The 19043-nt window shown below is 38.1% G+C and overlaps 1 protein-coding gene across 1 annotated transcript in view; it reads right to left on the bottom strand.

Moving 5' to 3' along the window:
• CDH20 (cadherin 20) overlaps window positions 1–19043 on the bottom strand; it is a 56759-nt gene that overhangs the window by 12442 nt on the left and 25274 nt on the right. Inside the window, exons 6-8 of the mRNA XM_060170548.1 lie at window positions 16556–16809; window positions 3973–4109; window positions 1620–1741 (exon numbers count right to left, since the gene is read on the bottom strand). Coding sequence (XP_060026531.1) covers window positions 1620–1741; window positions 3973–4109; window positions 16556–16809 — 513 coding nt within the window. The remainder of the gene's footprint in view (window positions 1–1619; window positions 1742–3972; window positions 4110–16555; window positions 16810–19043) is intronic.

Here is a 19043-nt window from a genome sequence, read left to right on the forward strand (position 1 = left end):
GTTTGTCATATTATAATGATAATCTTATATAATATAAAACAAAAAATTATGTATGGTGTTTCTATAATACATAAGTAAATTGTCATGTTACAATAAAAAAATCATTAAAGTCCCAAATCCCTTCGCTCAAATCTCAACTACCTTAGCACAGTAACTATTGCTGTTTTTGCATCCTGCCTCCCAATTTTTGTTCACATGCAGATACAGTTTTACATAACTTCAAGCATGTACATGTAGTTTCTATACCTCCTTTCTTATAATAACACAGATCATTTCTTATGCTGGAAAGTCTCATTGTAACTTTATTAGCTGCATAATATTTCAGGTCTTTCTAGATTAGAAATTCAATAGATATAGAAGTAGAATTATCTTAGACTTGTTGAAAAAAAATTTAGGCATGCTATAGACCATTGCACTGGGTTTCAAGAATCAATGGATGAGATAATTTAGATGAGGACTACAGGACACATTTTTTTCCCCCTGGAACAAGGGAGTCACTTTTTCTTTGAGTAGAATGGTGAAGATGTGTTGAGTCAATCTTTGGTGAGTTCAGGAAGCTAGTAAAAGTTTTGGTTGTATAGAGAGAGTCTGTGCAGTGGGATGTTGCAGGAGAGTGAGAGAAGTGGAAGCAAAAGCCGTGTTACAGTCGGAAAACCTGAATTACCAAAGCGTGTGTCCTTGCCATGTGCACCCGACGTCCCCAAACCGGAATCCAGGACCACAAAATATGCTCGGGGGAAATACATTAGGGAGGACTGAAGAGTCTTACAAAAGCAGGAGCAGAAGCGGAGAGATTGCCTGTGATCTGAGGTATGGAAGGCTGGGCACGGGGTGGGCAGCAGCCTGACACATACATTAATAACGTGGCCATTCCAAGCACAGTTTGGATGTTTTTCAGTTACACCACTTGGGATTTAGTCAACCCAATATTCATTTAGGTTTAAAAGAAGACTTTAAAAAAATACACAAATATATCTGAAGATTATGAAACTAAAGCTGTTTCAAATAAGTAGAAATTTGTTCCTTCAGATGCCTTTCCTCTCAAAACTTTACATGACATGAGTGGTACTAATAAAATGGATATTTTAATTGAGGGAGGGGAGAGTAGAATTACCTAGGTAGTTCTAGGTAATGAGCTGTTCTGAGAATAGGGCAGGCAGTCTGTAAACTTGCTGCCAGAAGGAAGGGAGGTAGGAAGATATAAAAACTAAACTTTCCTTACTACAAACACTTTCAAGGATGATCGCTAAAATGAGAAAAAGACTCTCCTTTTTTCTCCTATCTTCATCTCCATGGTCCCTCATTTCCAGGACCCAGAGCACATGTTACCGCAATTGGTTCCATACAGTTCAGTTACAAGGTGGGTGACTACCTGGCTTCACAGGTGAGTAAGCCACCTTGATTCACAACCTTGTTTAGATTATAAAATGTAATGGAGGCTCGAAATAGTTGTCTTAACAAATAAACTGTTGCAACATGATATACAGAAGTTGGGGACTGTCTTTTGTACACTTAGTTTCTGGAGTCTTAAATTTCTTTGATGACAAATCTGGTTATCTGAAACAGTCGTTTCCACATGTTGGGGGTTAACCAGGGTGCACCCTCACAGGCTGCCTTACCTGCCCTGCTTTGGCATTCTCACAGACAAAAGCTTCATAGAATCTGGGGAACTTTGGAGCATTGTCATTCACATCTAAGACTTTGATTGTGACAGGAACGCTTCCAACCTGGGAAGGATTGTCTAAAAGCACACACAAAACAAACAAACAAATACCAAAGGTGAGGAGGGTTCAGAAATGCAAGAAAGCAGCTCTTTGTTGGAATAGGTGTTTACCTCCTCATTCTGGTTTTTAAAGGAATGGATAAAGTACATGGAAATAGCAACACAAGGATGCAGGGGTTGCCTATTAAGAGTGTGGCCAGAACATAAGCATGGGCAGGACGAGTTTTGTGTTGGAGAGGTGTGTGATATCAGGAGGTTGAGGGGAGGGATGAGGCTCGGTGGGGGGGGAGCAGGTATCACAAAATGAATCTTAAAAAGAGGTTTTGAATCTCTTACTTGGCTCATGCTTCAGATTCTAGAATTGAAGGCAGGTCGCACCCTGAGCTGTGAGAGTGGCACCAACAAGCTCTTTCCCCAGGAACTATACTTGGCATCCAGCTGCCATATCTTTGAACTGTGTCTGTGAGCATTTGTGCTTTTTTTTTGCTCATCCGTTAGCAAGATGTGTCCTAATGTAACTGCTTCTTCATTTTACAACATTTTGCCTTACAAAAGGTTTCATAGGAACACTTTACTTTTGGATAGTGGGAAAACCTGTAATCAGTTCTTTGAATTACTGTTTCAGAAGGTTTCAAGTTATTCATGGGATTACAGATAACACTGCACATTTATTTCCACCTATGGACTAAGGGAGATAGTATAGGACACACCAAATCTGTATCTTTGTCTGGGGTAGGAGAAGTTACTCGTAGTCACTTATGGGGAAATATGTCCTTTTGGTCTGTCTGTTGCTTGGCGTTGCCACACAAAGATAATTTCACAGCCCCACTAGTGCCCCTCCTGCCTTTTTCTGTTTTGGCCACCATCCCAAGAAGACAAAATAGAAATCATAAGACACAGAAATTATGCATAGTAAATAATTGCATTAAACCTCAGAATGCCCTGTTCTTTTGGTTCATTGTTTTTCTTCTCTCTCAAGAATGTCTATTCTGTGTTTTTCCCCTGAATATTTCTATTGCTTGGTTACCAGAAGTGCTGCCATATTTACATTTTTTTCATTGTAACTTGGTGTTGCTTGTTTATACAAGGAATAATGAAAAATTCAGAAAAACGTAAGAATAAATGTGATCCATAGTCCTACCACCAGAGAGCTCCATTACACGTTATGTATTATATTACATGTGTCCAGACTCTCCAATACACACACACACACGCACACACACACACACACATACACACACATGCACTGAAATTAAAGAAAAGAAAAATGTTGAATTTAGAGCTTTAATATTTTAGGGCAGGATTATCCTGTATCATTGAAATATACTTTGAAAGCATGGGTATTAATATCAACATGATAGTCTCATTTTACTGTGTGGCTGTACCATAATTTATTTAATCAAACTCCTATTATTAGACATTTAGGTAATTCCCCCCTATTTTAAAATAACAATGCAGTGGACATTTGGGTACGTAAACCTTTGTTAATATTTATGATTATTTCCTTAAGATAATTATTAAAGGAGAATTCTTGAGAAAAAGAGTATGAATATATTGGGGGATCTTAATACAAAGATTAGCTACCAGATTGCTCTCATGAATGGCTGTACATACTTCTGCCAATATGTTAGTATTTATCATTTCCCTTAATCTTTCTCATCACTAGGTGTTATGAAAAATATGCAGTGTAGTAGTATATAATCTAATTTGTGTTGAGATTATAATAAATATGTTAATTTAGTTTTTGTTAGTTTTCAATTTTATTTTTAAGTTTATGTTAATAAATCTGTCTTTTGTTGTAAGATGTCTGAAATTCTTAAATGCATGTATGTGTATATATATGTGTGTAATAAGGGTGATATGTTATAAATGTTTCCTTTCATCCAATAATAATATTTTATACTATTTGTGCATTCCTAATCTTATTAAAGATTGAAAGCCTCTTAGAGTTCTCAGGAGTTTTCCCTTTTCTTCATATAGAAGTCTAGCTCTTTGATTTAAGGATGCTATTTTTTGTGCTGCTTTTGCATGTTTTATTTGTGTGTTTTTATCTGTAGCACAGGATTAGGTATATAGAAGATCCTCAGTAAGTATTTGAATTAATACATTCATTCACTTGCATAAACCAGGAATTCCATTCCTTTCCATAAAGAAGATAATTTTTGTTTCAACAAGCTCTAGAAACTTCCACTTTCTCCAGTGCTTCTATTTTGTCACTATATGGAGAGCAGTTTTTTTGTTTTACTTACTCATTTCCATAGCAAGGACAGTGATATTATGCCAAGAAAACTCTTCTCGATCAAGGGGTCTCGCAGTCATTAGGGCACCTGTTGTAATGTCAACATAGAAGAACCTTCCAGGGTCACTGCTTCTGTCAATGGAATATCTGCAAAAACAGATTACACACATCACTTTATTTGGATAAGCATACTGTGGCATATTCCATGAGAGAACTGAGTGCATGCCATGTGAAACAGGATAGTTCTCAGTTATGGGCACTTGGAAGACTGCATTGCTGTTTTATCTGTCCCAAAACCCTCCCCGCCCACCCAAAAGAAAACCCCAAACACAAAACAACAACAAACTATTACTGCTTTGATTTCCTCATTCATAAAATGAAATAAAACAGGGTACCAAAGAGTTAGGGTAGTTTCATGCTTTTTAAAGATCAATTTCAGCTATTTAAAGCTTAAAACTGCCCTAAGACTTTTGGGACACTCTGAATGTCCGCCTCTACATATCTTTGTTCAAAAAAAATTTTATTCAAATAAGTCCAGAAACGATAAATGGGAACTGGAAAAGGTATAGTTACGTGGTTCTGGTCCCTGTAAGTTGTATCACCTATTGAGAAGGAAAGATTTGAATCAGGTCTTTTGTAAAGATACTAAGATACTAATGACCTGCTGTCAAACACACTAACGGTATTTGCTAGATGGATGTCCTTACCTATGGAATGTTACTAGCAAGATGGACCAGGTCTGTCTAGGTTGCTTATTGTAAAGAAGCCTGGAATTTATGAATTTATTGGGCGCAGCGTGCTGGAAAATGTCATGTGAGCTATGTAATTAATGGGGTATAAAAAGCAGATGTTCCATAATCAAAATGGCTCCTTCTGTTCAAGCATTGCACTTCATCCTTTGCTTACACTTTTCATATTCAGTGTGGACCAACATGCATCCTTATACAGGAAAAAGAAGGATAGTTACAGGCACCTACACCTGACAGTTTCAGACCTCTCTAGGGAAAGAATGCTTAGCTCATATTTTGCTGTTGTTTATATCCTTTGAGTCCTTATTTACCTTGATACTGTGTAAGACCTGTAATTCCTGTTGAATCTGATTTGGCAGTCTGACCCTTTGTATTATCTCACCTAAGTTGTCTTACCTGGTGTCCATATTAGGAGATTCACTAAGTATGGAGGGAGTCTCAGGCATCTGTATGTTTAAAAACCTTCATAAGGGATTTTGATATATAGCCATGATTGAGAACCATCCTTTAGAATCTTATGTAGTCCTTGGTAATGGCCAGTAGTTATGATCGCTGCTGTTTATTGAATACCAGGCATTTTATAGCTTCTTTTTACAAAAACATACATATATTTTTAACATATTTATTGGAGTACAGTTGCTTCACAATGCTGTGCCAGCCTCTGCTGTACAACAAAGTGAATCAGCCGTATGCATACATATATACCCATGTCCCCTCCCTCTTTTTTTTTTTTTACATCTTTATTGGAGTATAATTACTTTACAATGGTGTGTTAGTTTCTGCTTTATAACAAAGTGAATCAGTTATACATATACATATGTTCCCATATCTCTTCCCTCTTGCGTCTCCCTCCCTCCCACCCTCCCTATCCCACCCCTCTAGGTGGTCACAAAGCACCGAGCTGATCTCCCTGTGCTATGCGGCTGCTTCCCACTAGCTATTTTACATTTGGTAGTGTATATATGTCCATGTCACTCTCTCACTTCGTCCCAGCTTCCCCTTCTACCTCCCCATGTCCTCAAGTCCATTCTCTACGTCTGCATCTTTATTCCTGTCCTGCTCCTAGGTTCTTTAGAACCATTTTTTTTTTTTTAGATTCCATGTATATATGTTAGTGTATGGTATTTGTTTTTCTCTTTCTGACTTACTTCACTCTGTGTGACAGACGCTAGGTCCATCCACCTCACTACAGATAACTCAATTTTGTTGCTTTCTATGGCTGAGTACTATTCCATTGTATATATGTGCCACATCTTCTTTATCCATTCATCTGTGGATGGACACTTAGGTTGCTTCCATGTCCTGGTTATTGTAAATAGTGCTGCAGTGAACATTGTGGTACATGTCTCCTTTTGAATTATGGTTTTCTCAGGGTATATGCCCAGTAGTGGGATTACTGGGCCATACGGTAGTTCTATTTTTAGTTTTTAAGGAACCTCCATGCTGTGAGAGTGGCTATATCAATTTACATTCCCACCAACAGTGCAAGAGGGTTCCCTTTTCTCCACACCCTATCCAGCATTTACTGTTTGTAGATTTTTTGATGCTGGCCATTCTGACTGGTGTGAGTTGATACCTCATTGTAATTTTGATTTGCATTTCTCTAATGATTAGTGATGTTGAGCATCCTTTCATGTGTTTGTTGGCAATCTGTATATCTTCTTTGGAGAAATGTCTATTTAGGTCTTCTGCCCATTTTTGGATTGGGTTGTTTGTTTTTTTGATATTGAGCTGCATGAGCTGCTTGTATATTTTGGAGATTAATCCTTTGTCAGTTGCTTCATTTGCAAATATTTTCTCCCATTCAGAGGGTTGTCTTTTCGTTTATGCTTTCCTTTGCTGTGCAAAAGCTTTGAAGTTTCGTTAGGTCCCATTTGTTTATTTTTGTTTTTATTTCCATTTCTCTAGGAGGTGGGTCAAAAAGGATCTTGCTGTGATTTATGCCATAGAGTGTTCTGCCTTTGTTTTCCTCTAAAGAGTTTTATAGTATCTGGCCTTACATTTAGATCTTTAATCCATATTGAGTTTATTTTTGTGTATGGTGTTAGGGAGTGTTCTAATTTCATTCTTTTACATGTAGCTGTCCTGTTTTCCCAGCACCACTTATTGAAGAGGTTGTCTTTTCTCCATTGTATATTCTTGCATCCTTTATCAAAGATAAGGGGACCATATGTATGTGGGTTTTTCTCTGGGCTTTCTATCCTGTTCCATTGATCTATATTTCTGTTTTTGTGCCAGTGCCATACTGTCTTGATTATTGTAGCTTTGTAGTACAGTCTGAAGTCCAGGAGTCTGATTCCTCCAGCTCTGTTTTTCTTTCTCAAAATTGCTTTGGCTATTCGGGGTCTTCTGTGTTTCCATACAAATTGTGCAATTTTTTGTTCTAGTTCTGTGATAAATGCCATTGGTGGTTTGATAGGGATTGCATTGAATCTGTAGATTGCTTTGGGTAGTATAGTCGTTTTCACAATGTTGATTCTTCCAGTCCAAGCACATGTTATGTCTGTATCATCTTTACTTTCTTTCATCAGTGTCTTATACTTTCTGCATACAGGTCTTTTGTCTCCTTAGGTAGGTTTATTCCTAGGTATTTTATTCTTTTTGTTGCAGTGGTAAATGGGAAACACTCCCATTCCTCTTTCAGATTTTTCATCATTAGCGTATAGGAATGCAAGAGACTTTCTGTGCATTAATTTTGCATCCTGCTACTTTACCAAATTCATTGATTAGCTCTAGTAGTTTTCTGGTAGCATCTTTAGGGTTCTCTATGTATAGTATCATGTCATCTGCAAACAGTGACAGTTTTACTGCTTCTTTTCCGATTTGGATTTTTCTTATTTCATTTTCTTCTCTGATTGCTATGGCTAAAAATTCCAGAACTATGTTGAATAATAGTGATGGGAGGGGGCAACCTTGTCTTATTCCTGATCTTAGTGGAAATGGTTTCAGTTTTTCACCATTGAGAATGATGTTGGTGTGGGTTTGTCACATATGGCCTTTATTATGTTGAGGTAAGTTCCCTCTTTGCCTACTTTCTGGAGGGTTTTTATCACAAATGGGTGTTGAATTTTGTCAAAAGCTTTTTCTGATCTATCAAGATGATCATATGGTTTTTATCCTTTAGTTTGTTAATATGGTGTATCACACTGACTGATTTGCATATACTGTAGAATCCTTGCATTCCTGGGATAAACCCCACTTGATCATGTGTATGATCCTTTTAATGTGCTGTTGGATTCTGTTTACTAGTATTTTGTTGAGGATTTTTGCATCTATGTTCATCAGTAATATTGGCCTGTAGTTTTCTTTTTTTGTGACATCCTTGTCTGGTTTCAGTATCAGGTGATGGTGGCCTCGTAGAATGAGTTTGGGAGTGTTCCTCCCTCTGCTATATTTTGGAAGAGTTTGGGAAAGATAGGTGTTAGCTCTTCTCTAAATGTTTGATAGAATTTGCCTGTGAAGCCATCTGGTTCTGGGCTTTTGTTGGAAGATTTTTAATCACAGTTTCAATTTCAGTGCTTGTGATTGGTCTGTTTATATTTTCTATTTCTTCCTGGTTCAGTCTCAGACGGTTGTACTTTTCTAAGAATTTGTCCTTTTCTTCCAGGTTGTCCATTTTATTGTCATATAGTTGCTTGTAGAAATCTCTCATGTTTCTTTGTATTTCTGCAGTGTCAGTTGTTACTTCTTCTGTTTCATTCTATTGATTTGAGTCTTTTCCCTTTTTCCTTGATGAGTCTGGCTAACGGTTTATCAATTTTGTTTGCCTTCTCAAAGAACCAGCTTTTAGTTTTATTGTTCTTTGCTATCATTTCCTCCATTTCCTTTTCATTTATTTCTGATCTGATCTTTATGATTTCTTTCCTTCTGCTAACTTTGGGTTTTTTTTGTTCTTCTTTCTCCAATTGCTTTAGGTGTCAGTTTAGGTTGTTTATTTGAGTTTTTTCTTGTTTCTTGAGATAGGATTGTATTGCTATGAACTTCCATCTTAGAACTGCTTTTTCTGCGTCCCATAGGTTTGGGGTCATCGTGTTTTCATGGTCATTTGTTTCTAGGTATTTTTTGATTTCCTCTTTGATTTCTTCAGTGATCTCTTGGTTATTCAGTAGTGTACTGTTTAGCCTCCAATGTGTTTGCATGTTTTACACAGTTTTTCCTGTAATTGATATCTCCTCTTATAGCGTTGTGGTAAGAAAAGATACTTGATACAATTTCAATTTTCTTAAATTTCCCAAGGCTTGATTTGTGAACCAAGATATGATCTACCCTGGAGAACATCCCATGAGCACTTGAGAAGAAAGTGTATTCTGTTGTTTTTGGATGAAATGTCCTATAAATATCAATTAAATCCATCTTGTTTAATGTGTAATTTAAAGCTTGTGTTTCCTTATTTTCATTTTGGATGATCTGTCCGTTGGTGAAAGTGGGGTGTTAAAATCCTCTACTATGACTGTATTACTGTCAATTTCCCCTTTTATGGCTGATACCATTTGCCTTATGTATTGAGGTGCTCCTATGTAGGGTGCATAAATATTTACAGTTGTTATATCTTCTTCTTGGATTGATCCCTTGATCATTATGTGGTGTCCTGCTTTGTCTCTTGTCACAACCAATTTTTATTTTAAAGACTCTTTTGTCTGATATGAGAATTGCTACTCCAGCTTTCTTTTGATTTCCATTTGCATGGAATATCTTTTTCCAATTCCTCACTTTCAGTCTGTATGTGTCCCTGGCTCTGAAGTGGGTCTCTTGTAGACAGCATATATATGGGTCTTGTTTTTGTATCCATTCATCCAGTCTGTGTCTTTTGGTTGGAGCATTTAATCCATTTACATTCAAGGTAATTATCGATATGTATGTTCCTATTACCATTTTCTTAATTCTTAATTGTAGGTCTTTTCCTTCTCTTGTGTTTCCTGCCTAGAGAAGTTCCTTTAGCATTTGTTGTAAAGCTGGTTTGGTGGCGCAGAATTCTCTTAGCTTTTGCTTGTCTGTAAAGCTTTTAATTTCTCCGTCAAATTTGAATGAGATCCTTGCCGGGTAGAGTAATCTTGGTTGTAGGTTCTTCCCTTTCATCACTTTAAATATGTCTTGCCACTCCATTCTGGCTCGCAGTGTTTCTGCTGAAAGATCAGCTGTTAACCTCATGGGGATTCCCTTGTATGTTACTTGTTGCTTTTCCCTTGCTGCTTTTAATATTTTTTCTTTGTATTTAATGTTTGATAGTTTGATTAATATGTGTCTTGGCATGGTTCTCCTTGGATTTATCCTGTATGGGACTCTCTGTGCTTCCTGGACTTGATTGACTATTTCCTTTCCCATATTAGGGAAGTTTTTAACTACAATCTCTTTAAATATTTTCTCAGTCCCTTTCTTTTTCTCTTCTTCTTCTGGGATCCCTATAATTCGAATGTTGGTGTGTTTAATGTTGTCCCAGAGGTCTCTGAGACTGTCCTCAATTCTTTTCATTCTTTTTTCTTTATTCTGCTCTGCGATAGTTATTTCCACTATTTTATCTTCAGTTCACTTATCTGTTCTTCTGCCTCAGTTATTCTGCTATTGGTTCCTTCTGGAGAGTTTTAAATATCATTTATTGTGTCACTCATCATTGTGTGTTTGCTCTGTAGTTCTTCTAGGTCCTTGTTAAACATTTCTTGTATTTTGTCCATTCTGTTTCCATGATTTTGGATCACCTTTACTCTCATTACTCTGAATTCTTTTTCAGGTATACTGCCTATTTCCTCTTCATTTGTTTGGTCTGGTGAGTTTTTACTTTGCTCCTTCATCTGCTGTGTATTTCTCTGCCTTCTCAGTTTTCTTAACTTACTGTGTTTGGGGTCTCCAGGTTTGTAGTTCCCGTTTTTTTGGTGTCTGCCCCCATTGGGTCAGGTTGGTTCAGTGGTTGTGTAGGCTTCCTGGTGGAGGGGACTGGTGCCTGTGTTCTGGTGGATGAGGCTGGGTCTTGTCTTTCTGGTCGGCAGGACCGTGCCCGGTGGTATGTTTTGGGGTGTCTGTGAACTTATTATGATTTTAGACAGCCTCTGTGCTAATGGGTGGGGTTGTGTTCTTGTCTTGCTAGTTGTTTGGCATAGGATGTCCAGCACTGGAGCTTGCTGGTTGTTGAGTGGAGCTGGGTCTTAGCATTGAGACGGAGGTCTCTCGGAGAGCTCTCGCCGTCACCGATTGATATTACATGGGGCTGGATGGTGTCTGGTGGCCCAGTATCCTGAACTCGGCTCTCCCACCTCAGAGGCTCAGGCCTGACACCTGGCCAGAGCACCAGGACCCTGTCAGCCACACAGCCAGGTATGTGCGGAGTTTCTTGCCTTTTGGGAAGTCTGAGGTCTTCTATCAGTGTTCAGTAGGTGTTCTGTAGAAGTTTTTCCACATGTAGATGTATTTTGATATATTTGTGGGGAGGAAGGTGATCTCCATGTCTTACCCTCAGCCATCTTGAAGGTCCTCTTGGGTTTAAACTTGTAATCACATAAATTTGTTAGATCTCAGAGGGGAGTCACTGCATGCCATGCAGGGCCACAGAGGAAGGTCCAGGTTTTGGTTGGGTGGCAAAGACAGGAGCAAGAGGAAACTCTAGGCCAGAGTCTTTAATGGGGTTTCTGAACTTGAGTTTACTGGGGAATAGCAGAGAAACTGCAATTCTAGAAGGCACAGTGTTGCAAGTTACAGGCCAGTCTGTGGAGAGTTCAGGATGGGCTGTATTTATCTATAGCTTCTTTTTAAATTCTACAGGATCTCTAGGATGTAGGTATTATCTCACCTAGCAGGAAACTAGGACTTAGAGAAGTTAAGTCACTTTCATACAGTTACACAGCTAATAATTTGCAGCTAACAGTAAGATTTGAAACATACATGTGTTTATATATAAACTATTGTATATATAATATACAGTAAATTATATATAAATGATTCTCTTTCTTATATATTATATATATAAGCTATTGTAACATATTGGGTTCTAAATTCCATTTAAAGTTGCCAGCGGTTGCAAACAAACCTATTTTCAAAACAGAAATAGAGTCACAGATGTAGAAAACAAACTTACGGTTATCAAGGATGAAGCGGGGGGGAGGGATACATTGGGAGACTGGGATTGACATATACACACTACTATATATAAAATAGATAACTAATAAGAACCTACTGTATAGCCCAGGGAAGTCTACGCAATACTCTTTAATGACCTATATGGGAATAGAATCTAAAAGAGTGGATATACGTATATGTATAACTGATTCATTTTGCTTTAAACCTGAAACTAACACAACATTGTAAATCAACCATAATCCAGTAAAAATTAATTTAAAAAAAGTTGCCAGCGGAATTCCCTGGTGGTCCAGTGGTTAGGACTCCGGGCTTTCACTGCCGAGGGCCCAGGTTCAATCCCTGATCAGGGAACTAAGATCCCACAAGCTGCGCAGCATGGCCAAAAAAAATAAAAAAGTTGCCAGCAATTGCAGTCTCTATCTTAAAGTTGTTGAAACTGGGAAATACTGCCCATTTGATGGGAGTAAGTAGTTTCTTTACTTTAGTGCATTGTTTTTCAATCTGAAATAAATATGGTGGGTTGTGACTAATGTTGTGACTAATGTAGGAAGAACATGTATATGTATGCCAGACTGTATTCCAGTAAGGGTAAATATTGATGGTAAAACTTTTGTTTCAATATAAATAAATAAATAAAGTATATACCAGTATATGTATTATTTGGAAAAGTATTTTGTTTCGAGTATTTATTTTTTCCTGCAGAGATTCAGGATGGCTGTTCAGAGAATTAGGAATTAAAGGGAAAGGTTACCACTAAAGGCTGGAGAAGTTGGAAACATTTCAGTTCTAACTCTCCAAGTGTTGGGAAATTTAAATAAGTAAAGTAATGCTTCTCTCTGCTTCTGACCCTGTTACTGTAGCCAGGCACTTCTCTAAACATCTTACCTGTATTGACTCATATAATACCCACAACAAACCTATGAGGTAGGTACTATTTATCATCCCCACTTTACAGGTGAGAAAACTGGAGCATGGAAAGGTTAAGACATTTACCCAAGGTTGCACGGCTGGGAATCAAACCTAGGCCTATGGAATGTATGAGATTGCTTAAGGAAACAAAGCCTTAACTGTTTTTTGAAAATAGATTAAGCCATGATAGCCGACAGTTGACTATTTAATAAAGAATAAACACATGCCTACAAAGTTAATTTAAAATTAACTGGAGCGTTTTTTTTTTTTTTAGGTATAATTAGTGATTTAGTTTTAAAGTTTACTGGCTATTTTAAGATTTGAATTTGTCTTAGAAAAAAAATACTGGTTGGCTCCTGACAGTCTTTTCTTTCAGCTCCCCAAACAGGAGAAAAGCCAGCCATTCAGCCCACAGAGCTGTAACCCTGATGGCAGCTCTCCAAGTTGTAGGCATAATGCTGAGGGGAGAGGCAGCCTATGATGAACCAGCTTCCTGCATTCAAACCTACAAGGCCATAGCAAATGTCACAGATGGTAGGGGAGATGGAATGATGGAAATAACTGACAGAACCCATGACAGTACTGTCGCTGACACACTGAGAGGAAACGCTGCAGGCCTGCCTCAGAGAAGCCTCCCTCAAGTGGAATTCCTCTTCCATTTCCCAAGCGGGGCCTGAATTGAGGCAATGATAGCATTCATTACTCTGAATGGGACGCTGGGCCAATTTTCAGGACTCAAGAGAACAAATTTAAAGGCATAGATACAGATAGAAAATGAGGAAATTGGGACACACTAGTGAATTATGTAGGTGGTTTTCCTTTCTCTAATCATGATATTCTCATATGTATAGGCATGACATACACATACAAAACTGCCTTCAGCCAACAGTAGCTGGTGTTCGTTGAGCTCCCTGCTTGTTTACTTGGCTGAGGACATTCTCTGAATTTAGGAGTGCTTTTGGAGGTAGGGTGTCATGGACAGGCTCCCTGAATCCATACACACTCTAGGAAGGCACAGGGGGACAAGCTGTTTCCATACGAGCAGGAGCCTATTTCAGTTGCCTAATGGTTCAGTTTCCTGCTTGCTAGAAATTCCTTGAGCATTTATTAAAAATTTAGGTGATCCAAACATTGTAATTTTCATGTACCTATAACTAAATCTGGAGACTTAGTTTTGGGCTTTACTAATAAATGATGACCAGCTTATATGCCTGAACACACCATAAACTTTCTAGAAATGAGATTATAAAAGTCCTGATAATCTTTTTAAAAAGTTCAGTGACCTTTTATCCATAGCATTTGAACCTCAGGTGGTATGTTGTTCTTTGGGTGATTTAATATGAATTTTCTTTTTAGGAATGTGAACCTCATTTATTTGCAACAAAAATGCACAAGATAGACAAGTGGCATATGGCATATTCAAATTATTTTTAAAAGAAAATAACTTTTATAGTATAAATAAGGAGAAAACAAGCAATTTGGTGAAATATAATGTAGGAAAGTACTTTCCAAATGGGTTTATTAAGTAATAGCCAGAGATTTGACTTCTAGTTTCTTTTCCTTCTCAGAATCCAGGACCCCTGGTGTTCTGCTTGGCTCCAGAGACCATTCTTTGTTCCTGTGGGACAGTACAAAGGGTCAGAGACTCTATCTCACAATATGAATTCTGTTCCTTCTTTCCAGCCGAAATGCAGAGGGACGATTATCTCTAGTTATGATAAGTGGAATTCTGCTTTATCCTCTGTGCCTGAACGCTTATCGTGTTACCTCCAGGCCTGTGGCTGTTGCCTTGTTCTTGCCAGTTTCTCTTTCAAGACCTAGAACCCTGCCCTAGAATAAGCCCAGTGGACCCTGCTCTATGCCTCCCGCCTATTCACTCTTGGATTCCTCCTGACTGGGATGTATTGGACTACACAGGCACCCTACTATAGACCTCCCTGGTGTTAATTGCATCAGTGCCATGCCAGCCAACTGACAGTTTTCAGTGGCTCATCATCTGAAGCCGCATTTTCGGTTAGCCAGACAGGATTCCCTCATTTTGTATCCTCATTTTGCTCCATGCCAGCAGTGGATCTAGGCCTGCTGGTGTTTCTCCTTCCTTCCTAGATATGTGTTGAGATAACGACTTTAGTCCTGAATAGTGCACATTCGCTCTAGGTGTGTGTGTGTGTGTGTGTGTGTGTGTGTGTGTGTGTGTGTGTGTGTGTGTGTGTGTGTGTGTGTGTGTGTGTGAATTTCCTTGTTTCTTGACTGCTTTCAGTCTCTTTTGCTTGTCATTTAGTAGTGTGACTCCTGACAAAATCATTTTTCCAGTGCTTACCATGTAGGAGTCCAGAATCAGAATCTGGAAAGAAGATGTGGAAGCATCCACTGGATATTCTGATTGACTCTTTTAGAAATGAGATCTGATTTTTTTCAGACTGTGCTTGTTTTATTTCAAACACTTTCCCTCCATAAAGTTTTATTGTCTAGAGTTTTTTCCCACAGTAGTGTCTCTGATATGAATAGATTAATCAAGATAGATATATATTCTTGGCTTCTGATATAACTATAATATTTATATTACAAATATAAATTTATAATAGAATTGGTTTCATTTGTGTTGTTGTTTTGGGGATAATATTCCACTAACTTCTATTATACATTTAGAAAGCTTAAGGTTGAAATATCACTTCTATAAAATTGTTACAGCTCATAAAGATTAGTTTTCTTCTAAAAATCAAATATCAGAATTCAAGCAAAATAATTTTAGCCATTTTAATGCCTGAAAATGTAAAATGTTTGCTAATTGGTTAGAGGAAGCAGATTTCCCTCAGTATGGTTAAACTCAGGAGAGACCCATCTTTATTAGACTGCAAAAGCACATTTTCATTAAATACAAAATGGCATCAGGTGAGGAAGGTAACCAGCTGACAGAAAAGGCCTTTGATGAATCAGGGTGTGTTTAAAATGTGCTGTCTGCACTAAAGCCCTAGATCCATTTGTGTAGCTTTCAACAATTAATGTGACAGATGGCCTCAAACAGCCTTGGAATCCTGATCTTTTGTGTCAAGCTTCAGAGGCTTGGCAGTTGCTCTGGAATGTTGAAGTGTCAATCTGTCCACCAGCGGTTTGCACTTTGGTTCCGTAGTCAACAGGAGATGGCCATGGCTATAAGAGCAGCTCTCTACCCCTCCTGAGGGCGAAGCATCTAGGTTGGAATCTTGATGTTCAAAACATACTTTGGAGAGGTTGTTATGTGGGCTTGCAATAGAAAGCCAGTCTACATGGCATCAAAGCTGTTGACAACAGTAGTAGTTTCTGTGTCTGTTCTTTGTATAGTATATGGAAATATGTGTTTATATATGTGTTTTCCATTTTTTAAAGTAAAAAAGTCAAAGGTTCATAAAAATTAAAAGAATGTACAGTAATCACCTTTATATTCACCACTAAGATTCAACGACTTTTAACGTTTTGACATCTATGTATCTGTCTATTTGGCAATATCTGGGGACTTTTTAGATTGTTACCACTCAGGGGATGCTACTAGCATTTTGTAGGTAGAGGCTAGAGATGCTGCTAAACATTGTACAATACATTGAACAGGCAGCCCCCTCAACAAAGAATTATCCACCCCCAAATGTCAATAAGGCCACAATTGAGAATTGAGAGGTGTGTGTATGTGTGTTGCTGAACCAGCTGACAGTGAGTTGTAGACATAATGGCACTTCATTTCTAAATAACATGAAAAGTCCACATTATTTAAGAAAAAAAGAATTTAAAGAAATAGGAGAGTGTCCAGAGATGGAAGAAGCAGAGAAAAAGTGCTAGAAAATTAGATATAAGGGAAGATTCCAGGATATAAGGATAAGGTGAAATGTGTAGAAAAACCTGATTGAGTTGTTGGTCACATCTGGATCCTTGGCAGAAATGATCTGTATGGTTGTTCCAATTGCCACATCTTCAGGTACCTCCACAAAATAAAAGCCAGGTTCAAACACAGGGGGCTCATCCACATCTTCCACACTGATGTGCACTGTGGTTGTGTCCTGAAATGGGCCTAGGTTCAGAAAACGCATCTCTAGGTGAGGATTGGCTCCCTCCACTTTTAAGGTGTAGCTTTTCTTGGTTTCAAAACTCAGGGGCTGAAAGTAATGACAGGAAAATAGATCAGTTAGGAGCATATACGTCAGGGTTCTAAAGGATGGATGATACTGCTGGCTAGTGGGTAGATTCTCAAATGCATTAAAATGGTGGAAAAGAGGCAAGAGGAAAAATAAGGGAATTTTTTCTTTTGTTCCATGGTTCTCGGAACGCGGGCCTCTCACTGTTGCGGCCTCTCCCGTTGCGGAGCACAGGCTCCGGACGGGCAGGCTCAGCAGCCATGGCTCACGGGCCCAGCCGGTCCGCGGCATGTGGGATCTTCCCGGACCGGGGCACGAACCCGTGTGCCCTGCATCGGCAGGTGGACTCTCAACCACTGCGTCACCAGGGAAGCCCTGTTCCATGGTTCTTGGTCTTAATGTCGCTTTCAACAATTTGGGTAAAGAAAGTAAGGAGGATGCTAAAGGAAGCCATTTTGCTGATGAAGAAAGGCACTGAACCCTGGGCAGTGCTGACTTAACTTGTCTACTCTTTAATCAGCATGGTCATCTTTAGAAATGCTTGTTCATTTGAAAAGGTGTCATGATAATTAAGAGAGAGTTTGAGTTCTGTTTCAGCATATCCATACAACTGAGGCCTAGGCTTTTCTGTTTTCTTTGAAAAAACCCAGTTCTTGAGTACAAAGGCAATAGTGATTTTATTCCAATAAACTATCAATAAACACCTCACAAAGGTTCTCAAAGCACTGTGTCAGATCAATATTTGTGTGTTTAGTTTATCATAGACAATCTTTTTTAAAAACCTAATCCAGTACCTCATTTTACAATGAAAGAAACTGAGATTCAGCGAGCTAGCAGACTGGCCTAAGCTGATGTGGTTACGCTGTGTCAGAGTAGAAATGCTGCTCTTGATCTGTAAATTCCTCATTCAAGGCTCACCCCCAAAAGTTTAACTTTGTCTAATAAAACCCCATGTCATAAAATATAACGTTTTTGGTGTTTCCTTTTTTGGATCTATCTCTACCTTCAGAATGTTTTATGTCAAAATAAATACAGCACTTTAGGGCAGAAAGTGGACTTGAATGCCATCTTAAGAATAATCCATTTGTGTTTCTTTTTTTTAACTGACAAAAATGTATAAAAGTTTAAAGCAACACTTACCTCAAAATATCATTAATAATTTAAAAAATGATGGAAACTCAATTCTATAATTACAGAGGATAGTGAAGCAGTTACTAAAGCTTAAAAGTCACATGTCAAGTTGGTGATGACAAGTTTTTCTAGCTAAACATTTCATTCATTTGTCCCTTTTTCATAAAATGTGCTGAATGTCAGCACATTCCATGTTAGAAAGAGGCATGTGTCTAAGCAACTGGTTTGGTTTTGAGAAACAAACAGCAGTAGGAATTGCTTTAACTGAATTTGTTACTTTCAAATTCTAACAAAAAGTTTTTTGTTTGTTTTGTTGCTGTTGTTGGTTTACCACTGGTCCTGTATTTACTTAGCACCATACTTTGTACTCTTCGTTTCATGGAGTCCATCGTTCCCATTTGAACGAAGTGGCCATTTCCACCAGCCGCCCTGTGTCTGTAGTTCTTAGTCAAAAGGCAGGGTTTTCATAAACAGGGAAATCTGCCACTCAGGTTTCAATAAATTTGAAGGAATAGGTTTACCAGTTTATTTTATTTATACTACTCTTTTAAGTCTAGACATTTATCTTTCCTGGTAAATTACACTGTATTCTTTTAGAATTCTTTCCTTATGTAGAAGTAACCCAGAGTGGACACTGATTGTTTATGTTAGGTTTGAGCTAGGCAAAATATGTTGTTCCTTTAATTTTAAGTCATGTTTCTAATTTGGTATGAATTTTGTAAAAATTAAGATGTAACTTACATACATTAAAATTCATCTTTTTTAGTGTAAATTTTTGTAGGTTTTGACAAATGTATACAATTATGTACGTGTCTCCTATGATAATTAAGATATAGAACAGTTCCATCACCCCATTATGCCCTGATCAGTACCTCTTTGTGGTCAGGTCCCACCCCCCTGGCACCCATTGATCTATTTTGTGTCCCTTTTACAAGAATGTCATATAAATGCAGTCATTCAGTAGGTAGTCTTTTGAGTCTGGTTTCTTTCACTTAACATATGCATTTGAGATTCATTCATGTCATTGTGAATGTGGAGTTTGTCCCTTTTATTGTCAAGTAGTATTCCATTGTATGGATGTACCACAGTTTGTTTATCCATCCTCCACTGGAGGTACCTTTGAG

Source organism: Lagenorhynchus albirostris, chromosome 14, assembly GCF_949774975.1.
Source record: "Lagenorhynchus albirostris chromosome 14, mLagAlb1.1, whole genome shotgun sequence".
NCBI lineage: Eukaryota > Metazoa > Chordata > Mammalia > Artiodactyla > Delphinidae > Lagenorhynchus > Lagenorhynchus albirostris.